The sequence below is a fragment of the Gorilla gorilla genome, chromosome 11 (assembly GCF_029281585.2).
Source record: "Gorilla gorilla gorilla isolate KB3781 chromosome 11, NHGRI_mGorGor1-v2.1_pri, whole genome shotgun sequence".
NCBI classification, from domain to species: Eukaryota; Metazoa; Chordata; class Mammalia; order Primates; family Hominidae; genus Gorilla; species Gorilla gorilla.
In genome coordinates, this window is record NC_073235.2 from 74326434 (window position 1) to 74338654 (window position 12221).

A 12221-nucleotide genomic window follows, 5' to 3' on the forward strand; every position below is an offset into this window, starting at 1 on the left:
AGCTCTAATTAATTGGCTTAAGATCTACGCCCTAGAGATTAACCCTTCACATGATCATGTAAGCTATGCAGTTACCCAGACTGCATCATTTGGTAAACCTGTATGGTTTCATGGAAACCATTCCTAGTTCAGGGCACTTTAAAGGATACACAGTCTAAGTACTGCCAAGATAGGCCCAGTAGCTGTGTTCATATTTTCCCTTGGGAAAAACCATACTAATCCTGAGACATCTAGTTGTCTTTTGGTTCCCCAGTACGAAAATACCTCTAGGTGGTTGCTGGTGGACACTAAGTGCAACTACCTCCACTGGAAAAATGCTGCTGGGGCAACTCAGGATACTTCCCAAGGTCCTTTCCAGCCTTTAACCAGGGCCACCTTAGCAGGGACCTTAATCACTTGGGAAAATGAAAACAAAAAACTAACCCATATGTTCACCATAGACAACAATTTTTGTCTTAAAAAACAAAGATCCTTTCTCCTGTGTGGAACTAGTTGTACTTATGTTTATCAGCCAACTGGATGGGAACCTGTACACTTGTATATTTACCCCCTTAAAATCAACATAGCTCCCAATAACCAGTCTCTCATTATACCTTTAACTGCAACTACCAAGCACAAATGAGCCATCCAACTCATACCCCTTTTGGTAGGGCTAGGAATAACTGCAGGAATAGCAATAGGAGTTAGCAGGCTTCCAACTTCCCTATCCTATTACCAATGCTCATCCAAGGATCTTCCAGACAGCTTGGAAGACACTGCCCAAAGTATTGTCACCTTACAAAATCAAATAGACTCCTTGGCAGCAGTCACTGTACAAAATAGAAGGAGACTGGATCTCCTAACTGCTCAAAAAGATGGCTTATGTCTTTTCCTATAAGAATGTTGTTTTTATATCAACCAATCAGGATTAGTAAGGGATGCCACTCGAAAATTAGCTGACAGGACTTCTAAAATATAAAAACAGCTGTCCACATCATAGGGCTCCTGGTCAAGGGCACTAAGCTGGGCTTCATGGCTCCTTCCCTTGGCCAGCCCATTGTTAATAATTATACTTGCATTGACTTTTTGGACCATGTTTGTTCATCTTTTTACCAGATTATTTCTTCTCACCTAGAGACGATTAAGCTTCAAATGATCATGCAGCAGGGCTTCCAGTTCCAGATGATGATGCCCACCCTGGCCATCAAGAAGTCACCCTATCTCCACTAGACAGAGCAGTGCTAGAGTTCCATGGTCCCCAATAGGTAGGGACTGTGCCCCAATCAGCATGAAGTAGTTACAGAAGAAAGACTATTGGTCCCTCTGCCTCCCATAAAGATTTATGAAGATCACGTCTCTCAGGGGGAAATGAGGCATAAGAACAGTTTATTTGAATAGTTTAGAATATAAATTCCAAGAGAAAAAGACAAGCAGATGTAACAGAGGAGAAGAAAGAAACACAGGGTCTGGACACAGGGAGCCTTCACTTCAGTCTCTGACTGGTCACAGGCCAAGTCTTCATTTGCATAGGGTGTAACTTCACTTCAGCCTCTGATTGGTTGCAGACCGAGACTTCAGTTCAGCCTCCAACTGGTCATGGGCCAAGTCTTCATTTGCATAGGTAACTTTACTTCAGCCTCTGGTCACGGGCCAAGTCTTCATTTACATAGGGTGTAACCAACAGGAAACCTCTAAAGGGTACTTAAACCCCAGAAGATTTGCAACCAGGGCTCTTGAGCTGCTTGCTCGAGCTCGCTCCCACTCTGCGGAGTGTAGTTTCATTTCAATAAATCTATGCTTTTGTCTTCTGTTGCTTTGTGTGTTTTGTCTATTTCTTTGTTCAACATGCCAAGAATGTGAACAACTCATAGTCAAGACCCTCTACTGGTAACAATGTGAATGCACTACTGTTTCCTAGAACCTTAAATTCCATGAACTAGCTATAAGGTCACTTTACACCCAGTTTTGTGAACTACTTTTTGAAATGTATCATCATGCAGGAAGATCAAAACCTTTGTTTAAAAATGTGAATTACAAGCTGGGCGCAGTGGCTCACACCTCTAATCCCAACATTTTGGGAGACCAAGGCGGGTGGATCATCTGAGGTCAGGAGTTCGAGACCAGCCTGGCCAACATCGTGAAACCCCGTCTCTACTAAAAATACAAAAATTAGCCGGGCATGGTGGCATGCGCCTGTACTTCCAGCTACTTGGGAGGCTGAGGCAGCAGAATTGCTTGATCCTGGGAGGTGGAGGTTGTGGTAAGCCAAGATCGCACCACTGCACTCTGGCCTGGGCAACAGAGCAAGACTCTGTCTCAAAAACAAAACAAAACGAAACAAAAACAGCCATAAGTCCCATTTCCCACAGATCCTTCTGGATGCCCAAAGACAAGGGTTTTTCTTTTGGATTTGCGTGTGCTTTGTTCTTTTACATTTATAAAGTAAAGGCATAAAACATCTGAGCTTGTCTATGATGGTAACTCTGATGACAATGTCACAAGCATATCTCAAGAAAATGATACTCTCGGCTGGGCGCAGTGGCTCACGCCTGTAATCTCAGCACTTTGGGAGGCCAAGGTGGGCGAATCAGGAGGTCACGAGTTCGAGACCAGCCTGACCAACATGGTGAAACCCTGTCTCTACTAAAAATACAAAAATTAGCTTGCTGTGGTGGCAGGCGCCTGTAATCCCAGCTACTCAGGAGGCTGAGGCAGGAGAATCACTTGAACCTGGGAAGCGGAGGCTGCAATGAGCCGAGATCGTGCCACTGCACTCCAGCCTGGGTGACAGAGAGAGACTCCATCTCAAAAAAAAAAAGAAAGAAAGAAAATGATACTCTCCAACACAAAATGGCATATACTGTTTAGTGAAGGACCATTTACAGTGAACCAAAAAGATTACAAGATTCTTCCATGTATCTTAGTCTATTTTATAAAGTTAAAAATTTGGGCAAATTTCCACAAATCTCTTGAAATTCATAACACCTCCAGAGAGCCCAGATTAAATCAATCTTTTTCCCTCCCTTTCTTCTTCTCACTTGCCTTCTCTTCTCTGTCAGATTGCTTTCTTCTCCCATTTCACTCTCTCATGCACCTCAACCCCTTATTGCTATCTCACCTCACTCCTGCCTTCTCTTCCCTCCCCTTTCCTTGCCTTCCTTTCTTCTCTCCCTTGTTCTCTCCTTTCCCCTCCCTCCATCTTCTTCTCCCTCTATCTGTCTTCCTGTGTTTCTTTCCTCTCCTTTGTTACATCTGCTTGTCTTTCTTGGAATTTATATTCTGAATATAAACTATTCAAATACATGGAAAAAACTCATGTTAGAATGAACTAAAAGGACACCACTGCTTCACATTTTAGAACTACTCTATAATAAATATCATGAAGAATTATTGAAATCCTTACCCTGAAGCATTATATAAGTCTGCAAGCTGATATAGAATATCAATTTCTAGTGGTGTGACTTGTCCATAGCGTATGGCACTCTGGGCAAATTCCTCTGGAATAGAGAAAAAAAAAGTTAAAATCTTGAATGATTCTTAATATATAACAAAGTTCTACCTTCACCAACTATAATATAACCTGAAAGCTATAGGCATTTTAGTATCATTTTTAAAATCTAAAATTGAATTTAAATATTTAAGTTCAACTATACAAGAATACGCATTTCTGAAGGCTGGTAAAAGATAAAATGTTAAGATGATAAAACAGCAAAACAGATGAATTAACTTCAAGAATAAAACAATCTCTTTAGAATCTCCTCTTATCTTGCTTATTCACTTTGTTCTCCAGAGTTATAATACAAAAAAAGTGGGTGTTCTCCAGTCATTCAAAATATCCTAATACCACTCACCAAAAGGAGTAGGCTTGCCCATCTTTCTGTGGCAACTCCTTCCTAGTACAAACAAGCTGCTGCCACAGTGCCACTGACCTGTTTGACAGATTGGGCCAAGGTTCTTTTCAAAACTGTCAAAGCCACTTTTCCATTCCTGACCTCAGTATCACATTAAATCCACCTGGATTTTTGGAGCCCAAGTAAAGCATACATACACATGGTAACATACTTTCTAGATCTGGCTTTAGAGTGGTAAGCTTAGATCAACATCACGCCTCAGTGAAGAAAAGTGAAAATGCTGATATTCTTATTTATGTATATTTTAAAATCTTACCCTTTGTGACTTCAACATCTTTCCTTGTGCCAGCTAGAGTGCTATATATCTTACGAACAAGCTCCATGTTATTCAGTAAGGAGTTAAATGCATTGAAGTAGGAGAAGCTAACCTGGTGTGAGATACTTCCACCAGCTGCCTAGAAAATGACAACACAAAAAGTTTAAAAAACAAACAAAAACAAAAACACATTTATGGACACTGTACTTTTCTCAAAGAGGATCCAAAGGAGTCTTCACTATTAAAATGATGTTAACAACCAGTCCATAAATACAAGGAAAGTATCACACTGAAACAGTGCACTGCATGCCCTCAGGGAAGTCTATGTAATTTAGGTTTTAAGGAAGAAAGTAACATCTGGAAGTTGGACTTCATGGTTCATCTACCTATAAGGTCAAAAACAACAAATATAATTATCACAGATCAAAACAATAGTTATTTAAACAGGATCTTCAAGACCCTCAACTGTGAAACTCTTGCTAGTCCTGGATAAACAAAACATCACTGTACAATCTATGGAACACTTTTTAATCTTGTTTTTTTCCTTCACACACATACACAAAAACCAACTGATGACTTTAAATTTTAAGACAATTTTATTACATCAACTTTGCCTAATTTTTAAGGCCATTGTTATAATTAAAATACTTAACAGTCTGTGCTAAACTCTAAATTTGGATCATGAAGGGTACAATTATCAAAAACTCCAAAAAATGTAGAAAATCTGGAGAGAATTTATTCACTATTGAGTTATGTCTTCAATGGAATAGTGCGAAAGAGGCTCTCTCATGCCTGAGATGGCGGGCAACGTGGCCTTCATTACCTCTGCAGGATGAAGACGTAATTTGTTCTCTGCTCACCACTTGGACATAAACTCAAAAGAGAATATTTTGCATAGTTTGCAAAAGCCTCATTTCCAAGCCAGAAGTCAGAGGAACCCATATGATTGAAAACATTCTCCTTTAAAAATGCAAAGAAATGCTTATGTAAATATCAATGTAACAATTTTAATCATAAAGGTCTATTACAAATAGTGTAGGTAATGATGAGCAAATATATCCCACCCCACCACCCCTCACACACATGCCTTAACCTAAATACAGTTTATATTTGTGTTAGCCTGAATTTGGATACCAGCAACCCAAAAAGCTGGACTCAAATTTTCATATACTCCTCTGAGGATTAGAATTGACTTTTGGTAAACTATAAAAAATTGAGCCTCAAAAAATTGAGGCTATTATAGTAGGTCTATCTAACCTAGTTGGAAAAGATTAAATGAGTCCCTTCCCACTAAGGTACTGAGCCCCTCCCTCTAGGGTTCTCTTCCCTTCTCCCTCCTTCCCTCCCTTTCTCTCTTTCTCTCTCCCTTTATCCCTTTCTTTCCTTCCTTCTTTCATTTTTTTGGTTGGGGTATGAGGTGAGGGCAGGGGAGTGGGGGATGGTGTCAAGGAGGTGAAACGTGTAGGAGAAAGTGACATGGTCCATGTTCAGATTCACTGAAGAAAAAGAACAGAAGTTGATCTTTCTACCCCAGTCTAAATCAAGGATAATGATCTTCAGCTGAAACAACAAAGGCACTCATTGGCTTCCCTCCATTCAAAACAAGCAGTAATCAAAAACTTATACATAAGTACAACGCATAGACAAGAAAACGGGTAAGTGAGGAAAGTTTCACCACTCTATGTGAGGAAGTGGATGACATGAGTTTGCTATTGGTCCAGATGATTACTTTATAGAGATTAGCAATGTGACAGAACAAAAAACTATGTCTGGTGCATACAGACTGAATGTACAGGTGAAGGGGCAGAGAGAGGAGTGAGCCACAGAGGCTGATGGCCACATATTTCCTCCATACCTTCTGCCATGGGCATGGTTATTAAAACACTGCAGAAGCCAGTGATGATCCCTCCGGCAGACAGCACCCTGAAAGCAACAAAGGAAGGAGCCATCTTTATAGCAAGACCTTGGGAGCCTGGTGGTGCGGAAAGAGGCCAAGATGAAGGCAGTAGTGTCTGGGAGAGTTACTGCCCACTGGAAAAAGTAATTGCTCACCCTTGTCTATAAACTCTTGTTTCCCTTGAACTGGACTCTGTAAATGGAAATAAACAATTTGGAAATAGATGACAGCAAGATGGTGACTCTGAATAAAACTATGATCTGGGAAAAGATAACTCACCATCACCTCTACCTCCATTACACACACACATACATACATTCACGTACACACACACACATGCACACACACACACACACAAACCTGTTTACTTTCTACCAACCAAGCATGAAATTTGAATAGTTGAGAGTCATATGAGTCCCTGGAGGCAATCCAGGACTCAATGGATCAAAAGGTTTGAGGAAATAGAAAGTTAAAGAACTTGCTTTTTACTTACTGAAACTAAGTTCTCCTCCACAAAAGGAGTAAGCATGTGAGATCTAATGGTAACCATGATGTCACTGAAATCCAGACCAGAAATCATGCCACTTTTGCTTTTGTCTTTGAGTGCAAAGGCTTGTCTTGCATGTTCCAATTGCAGCTCCTGTGAGGAAATTAGAAATAGGGCATTAAGCTGGTTAAACACATTCCAAGTACATGGTTTGGAAAGGAAGGAAGGACAGATATCCTTCCCACACATGTACTTACTACAAAACAAACAATGCACAGATCTGAATTTGCAACAAAACTTTTAATTTCTTTCAAAAAGCATGAGCTTTCTTAAAAATGTACTACATATTACTCCTCAGGAAAAAGAATGAATGAGAGCACATCAATAAAGGAAAGGTAGGAAAAAATAACCCTTAGATTTTACTTGACAAGTTTTCATTACTGAAAACAGAGAATAATGTTTTTGGTGCTTCATTTCAGCCTTTAAAATATACAGTAATTTATCTCTCCTGCTTGAAGGCTTACCTGTCATCAAAGAGTACTTCATGAATTAAGAGTTTAGATTCATTTTCAGTTTTTCAATTTTAAATGGTGCAATCAAAGTCTCTCTCTGTCATTCTATAAATGAATTAGAGACCATTTTTTCAAACAAATTTTTCAAATAAACTCAGTGAGAAACTCTACCAACTGGTAAGTGCAATATTCAGTCATTCTAAAATGAAAGTCAGGAATAACAAACTGCAAAAGTAGTGTTCAGCTATCACTGGCTCTGGGCACCGTTACTCATAAACTGTAAGACAGTCCAGAATATCTCTGAACTTTTGAACTATTGGGCAACCAAACTTTGTAATAAGTGATATCCACAAAAACAACAAAATGTTCCAGCAATCCCCTGTGTACTATACAAAAGTCAAAATCAGAGCATTTCTGTTGTGGGGATCCATGACTAAATGCAAAAAACTTATTAGCAAACAAGAATGGTGCTGCTATTGGATGCCACCGTCACACTCTTTGCAACTCTGTAAATAACAGTCATATCTAAGTATATACATATTATTTAAAGATTACATAATTTCATTCACATTTACTTATCAAAGACTACAAATTAATGTTGCTTTAACTTTTCATGACATTAAAAGTAGTTTTTATAGACATCTCATCATTTTTATTTAATTATATTTTCCTATGGACTTGTGATAACTCACTCCATTTTCCCATGACCTCAGCTCCAACCACTTCACCCTTCAAATGAAGTGGGAATTTTCAATCCATCTACATCATTACATGGATTGAAATTGGTCCCCACGGCAAAGATATTCCTAAATAGCATCAAAAGTAGACACAGGTTCACTCCCTGTCTTATATACCTTTTTCTTTCCTTCTACCTCTTTTCTATCTCTTTCTTATGTCTTTGTCTTCCCTATATGTCTTAATCACCCAGAAATATCAAATGGTAGCCATGGGTACAATTTAGCCTTATTAATAACACTCAGTACTAAAGAAGATGTGGACTTTTACCTTCAAGATGAAGCAGAATGCTCACTGAAGGAGTAGTGTTAGTAGAATAGATTGTCTGTTTTCTATAAGGTCAACAGTTAAAGGACTCTTATTTGTCTTTTAAAGATACGTATTTGAAGGATCACAGATGAAAAAATCATAGACTATGTGCATCTGGCTTCCAAATGATCCTGCAGGAGGCAGTGTGTAGGGTTTAGATAAAAAAGATTGGCCAAGAAGTGGTAATTATTGAAGCTGGTTATAGGTCCAGGAGGTTCATTACACTATTCTCTCTACTTTTGAGTATATTTGAAGTCTTCCAAAATAAAAAAGATTTTAAAAAATAAAATTAATGACTTAAAAATGAGAAGTTAAACACAGAAAAAAAGAAGTTACATATATGCGGCTCTCAGTTTATACAGTATAATTAAAACATCAGGGTACAATAGATATTGTAAAATAGCCTCTGTAAATGCAAGGAAAACAGTGAGAGAAAGAGAGAGAAAGTAATCTTTGGAAGAATCTTAAACACTAATCAGGCAGACATTTCCTTTTTTAAAAAAGTCAGCTCTCAAATGCATATATTTTCAACTTTTCAAGTTTGAGAATTTTATAAGGTGAGTTAGATAAGCACTAACAGGGAAGAGTTAGAACAAGCACTGGCACCTCCAAATACCCACACCTAAAGCCCATAGTTTCAAATCTGTGCTCATCCTAATGAAGAAAAACAATACTGTGGGCTTATAAAAGGTAAAATAAATAAATCTTGGGTTAAAAAGGTAGGTAGGTAGGTAGGTGGATAGGAGAACTAAAGGAAAGATAAAGAAAGGCAGTTATGCTGAAGGGAAAGATCCTATGGCCTTGAAAATGCATTTCATCTAATTATGAGATGAAAATTAGCAGAGCTTCAGAAACAGTGTGACTGGATGAGAATGAACTTGTACATTTAACTCCACCATCTTCCAAAACGCCACTCTCCACTAAAATAACAATAAAAGAACAAAACAAAACAAAATAGAAACGCAAGGACAAAGACAACAGAAAAGGAGAAGATGGCAACTATATTTTTAAGATCAGAAAGCAGAAAAGCAAATGACAACTGACTTAATGGACTCAAAAAAACTAAGCAGAAAAAGCCAAAAAGGAAGCCAATGTACATGACAGGACCCCCAAAAGATTCAATTATTAGCTGCATTGGTACCTCTGGAAGTGATGGTGAAGGTGGAGCTGAAAACAAGGGGCTTAGCTGGGTGTCTGTTTAAGAAGCAGTTAGTTACCTGCCTTACTCCAAATAAGGCCTCCACCCTTTCCCAACCTTGGCAGAAGACTAGAGGTCTACTGTCTGAGGAGTTTAACAGAGGATCTCTGAACCAGCATAGACCACACACAGTTGAGAGGGAGAATACTACAGTGAAAAAAGGTAGTAAACTGAAAGTCCTTCTGCAAAATTGCACACTGAGACCTCCAACTACTTATTACTCAGCAACCAAAACATCAAAAGCCAGATCTAATATTCCAGATTGGAGACTAGACAATTTTTCCCTGATTCCCTAATCCGAAATAAAAGACCTAGCCTAGGCAACATGGCAAAACCCCATCTCTACAAAAAATACAAAAAATTAGGCAGGCATGGTGGCACACGCCTGTAGTCCCAGCTATTCAGGAGGCCGAGGTGAAAGGATCGCTGGAACCTGGGGAAGTCAAGGCTACAGTGAGCTATGATCCTGTCACTGCACTCCAGCCTGGGGGACAAGGTAAGACCCTGACTCAAAAAAAAAAGAGAAAAAGAAAAACAGAGACCCAAACAAAGAGTAAAAATAAATAAATAAATGTGGAGAAAGCAGACACTATGCAAGAAGAAAACTTTAAAAAAACAACAAAGAAACCTGTCTTTAATATCTTTGAAGAAGTGAAAGAAAAGAGTGCATCCATGAAACAAGAACAGTATGCTATTTTTTAAAAGGAATACTCAGAAAACCAAAAAGAGCTCCTGAAAATTAGAAATACAGCAGAAATAGAAAATAGAAGGCTCAGAAGGAAAATAGGAGAGAAAAGAAGACTAAAAGGTCATAAATGTAACATTTAATAGTCCTAGAAACTAAGAAAATAGAATAAGAAAAGTAATAAAATTTTCAAGAATTGAAGGACGTAAGTTTCCAGATTAGAAAAGCCCAATGAATGAAGAGCCCAGACCAATGAATAAAAATAAACTCACACCAAGGAATACCATCATGAAATTTCATAAACACCAAAGAAAAGAAAAAATATTAAAACACTCCAGAGTCAGAGTGGAAAAAGTTTCAAGATTAAATTAAGAATGAGAATGGCACTGTGGCAACACTGGAAACTAGAAAACAAAAGAGCAATGCTTTCAAGATTATAAGGAAAATAAACTCCTACTAGAATTCAATAACCAGCCAAACTATCTTAGCATAATGGTGGAACAAGAGGGATTTGTTTGTTTGTTTGTTTGTTTGTTTGTTTTGAGATGGAGTCTCGCTCTGTCGCCCAGGCTGGAGTGCAGTGGCCTGTCCTTGGCTTACTGCAACTTCTGCCTCCCAGGCTCAAGAGATTCTCCTGCCTCAGCCTCCCAAGTAGCTGGGATTACAGGCGCCTGCCACCACACCTGGCTAATTTTTGCACTTTTAGTAGAGACAGGGTTTCACCATGTTGGCCAGGCTGATCTTGAACTCCTGACCTCAAGTGATCAGCCCGCCTTGGCCTCCCAAAGTGCTGGGATTACAGGCGTGAGCCAAAACACCCAGACTGTTTGTTTTTTGAGACAGGGCTCACTCTGTCACCCACGCTGGAGTGCAGTGGTGGGATCATGGTTTACTGCAGCTTCTACCTCCCTGGGCTCAAGTGATTCTCCCACCTCACCTCCTGAGTAGCTGGGACTATAGTCGTGTGCCACCACACCTGGCTAGTTTTTGTATTTTTTGTAAAGATGGCATTTTGCCATGTTGCCCAGGCTGGTCTCGAACTCCTGGGCTCAAGTGATCTCCCCGGCTCAAGTTGGCCTCCCAAAGTGCTAGGATTACAGGTGTGAGCCACTGCCCTCAGCTGGAACAAGAGGTTTTTACACATGAAAAGTCTCAAAAAAATTTTATTCCACTTTCCTCAAGAAGCCATTGCAGGAAGTATTCTACCAAAAATAAGTAAACCGCAATAAAAGAAGAGATAAAATGCAGCAAACAGGAGGTTCAACGTAACAGAACAGCAAATGGATTCTCCAAGGTAAAAGTGAAGGGTGATCACAGAATGACTCCTATGCAGCGAGCTTACACAGTCTGGCTTCTGGCCCTGAAGCAGGTGAGGAAACAACAGGAAAATGGTGCAGCTGCTGTGGAAAACAGTCAGGTGGTTTCTCAAAAAGTTAAACAGAATTACCATATGACCCAGAAATTACACTCCTATGTATATAGCCAAAAGAACTGAAAACAGGTATTCAAATAAATATTTGTATACATATGTTCATAGCAGCACTATTCACAATAACCATAAGGTGGGAACAACTCAAAGGTCCATCAGCTGATGAATGGACAGACAAAATATAACATATTTATACTATATTATACAATGGAATAGTATTCAGCCACAAAAAAGGAATAAAGCACTGATACATGCTATGACATGGATAATTCTTAAAAACATTATGCTAAGTGGAAAAAAAAAACAGATGCAAAAGTTCATATTGTTTGGCCAGGCGTGGTGGCTCACACCTATAATGCCGACACTTTGGGATGCTGAGGTGGGTGGATCACCTGAGGTCAGGAGTTCGAGACTAGCCTGGCCAACATGGTGAAACCCTGCCTCTACTAAAAATACAAAAAATTAGCCAGGCATAGTGGTGCACACCTGTAATCCCAGCTACTCAGGAGGCTGAGGCAAGAGAATCGCTTGAATCCAGGAGGCGGAGGTTGCAGTGAGCTGAGATCACGCCATTGCACACCAGCCTGGATAACAAGAGCGAAATTCTGTCTCAAAAAAAGAAAAGTTCATATTGTACAATTCCATTTATATTAAATATCCATAATAGGTAAATCCATAGAGACAGAAAGTAGGCTGGAAGTTGCCAGAGCTCAGGGGAAAGCAGAAATAGAAAGTGACTGCTTAATGGAACAAGGTTTCTTTTTGGGATGATAAAAATGTTTTGGAACTAGATATAAGACACTGTGAACGTACTAAATGCCAC

At 39.3% G+C, this 12221-nt stretch overlaps 1 protein-coding gene across 3 annotated transcripts in view; it reads right to left on the reverse strand.

Moving 5' to 3' along the window:
- Positions 1-12221, reverse strand: part of SLC25A12 (solute carrier family 25 member 12) — a 221486-nt gene that overhangs the window by 47197 nt on the left and 162068 nt on the right. For all 3 annotated transcript variants that reach the window (XM_055379156.2, XM_031008529.2, XM_031008528.3), the window contains exons 6-8: positions 6537-6683; positions 4147-4285; positions 3383-3476 (exon numbers count right to left, since the gene is read on the reverse strand). In XM_055379156.2, coding sequence (XP_055235131.1) covers positions 3383-3476; positions 4147-4285; positions 6537-6683 — 380 coding nt within the window. The remainder of the gene's footprint in view (positions 1-3382; positions 3477-4146; positions 4286-6536; positions 6684-12221) is intronic.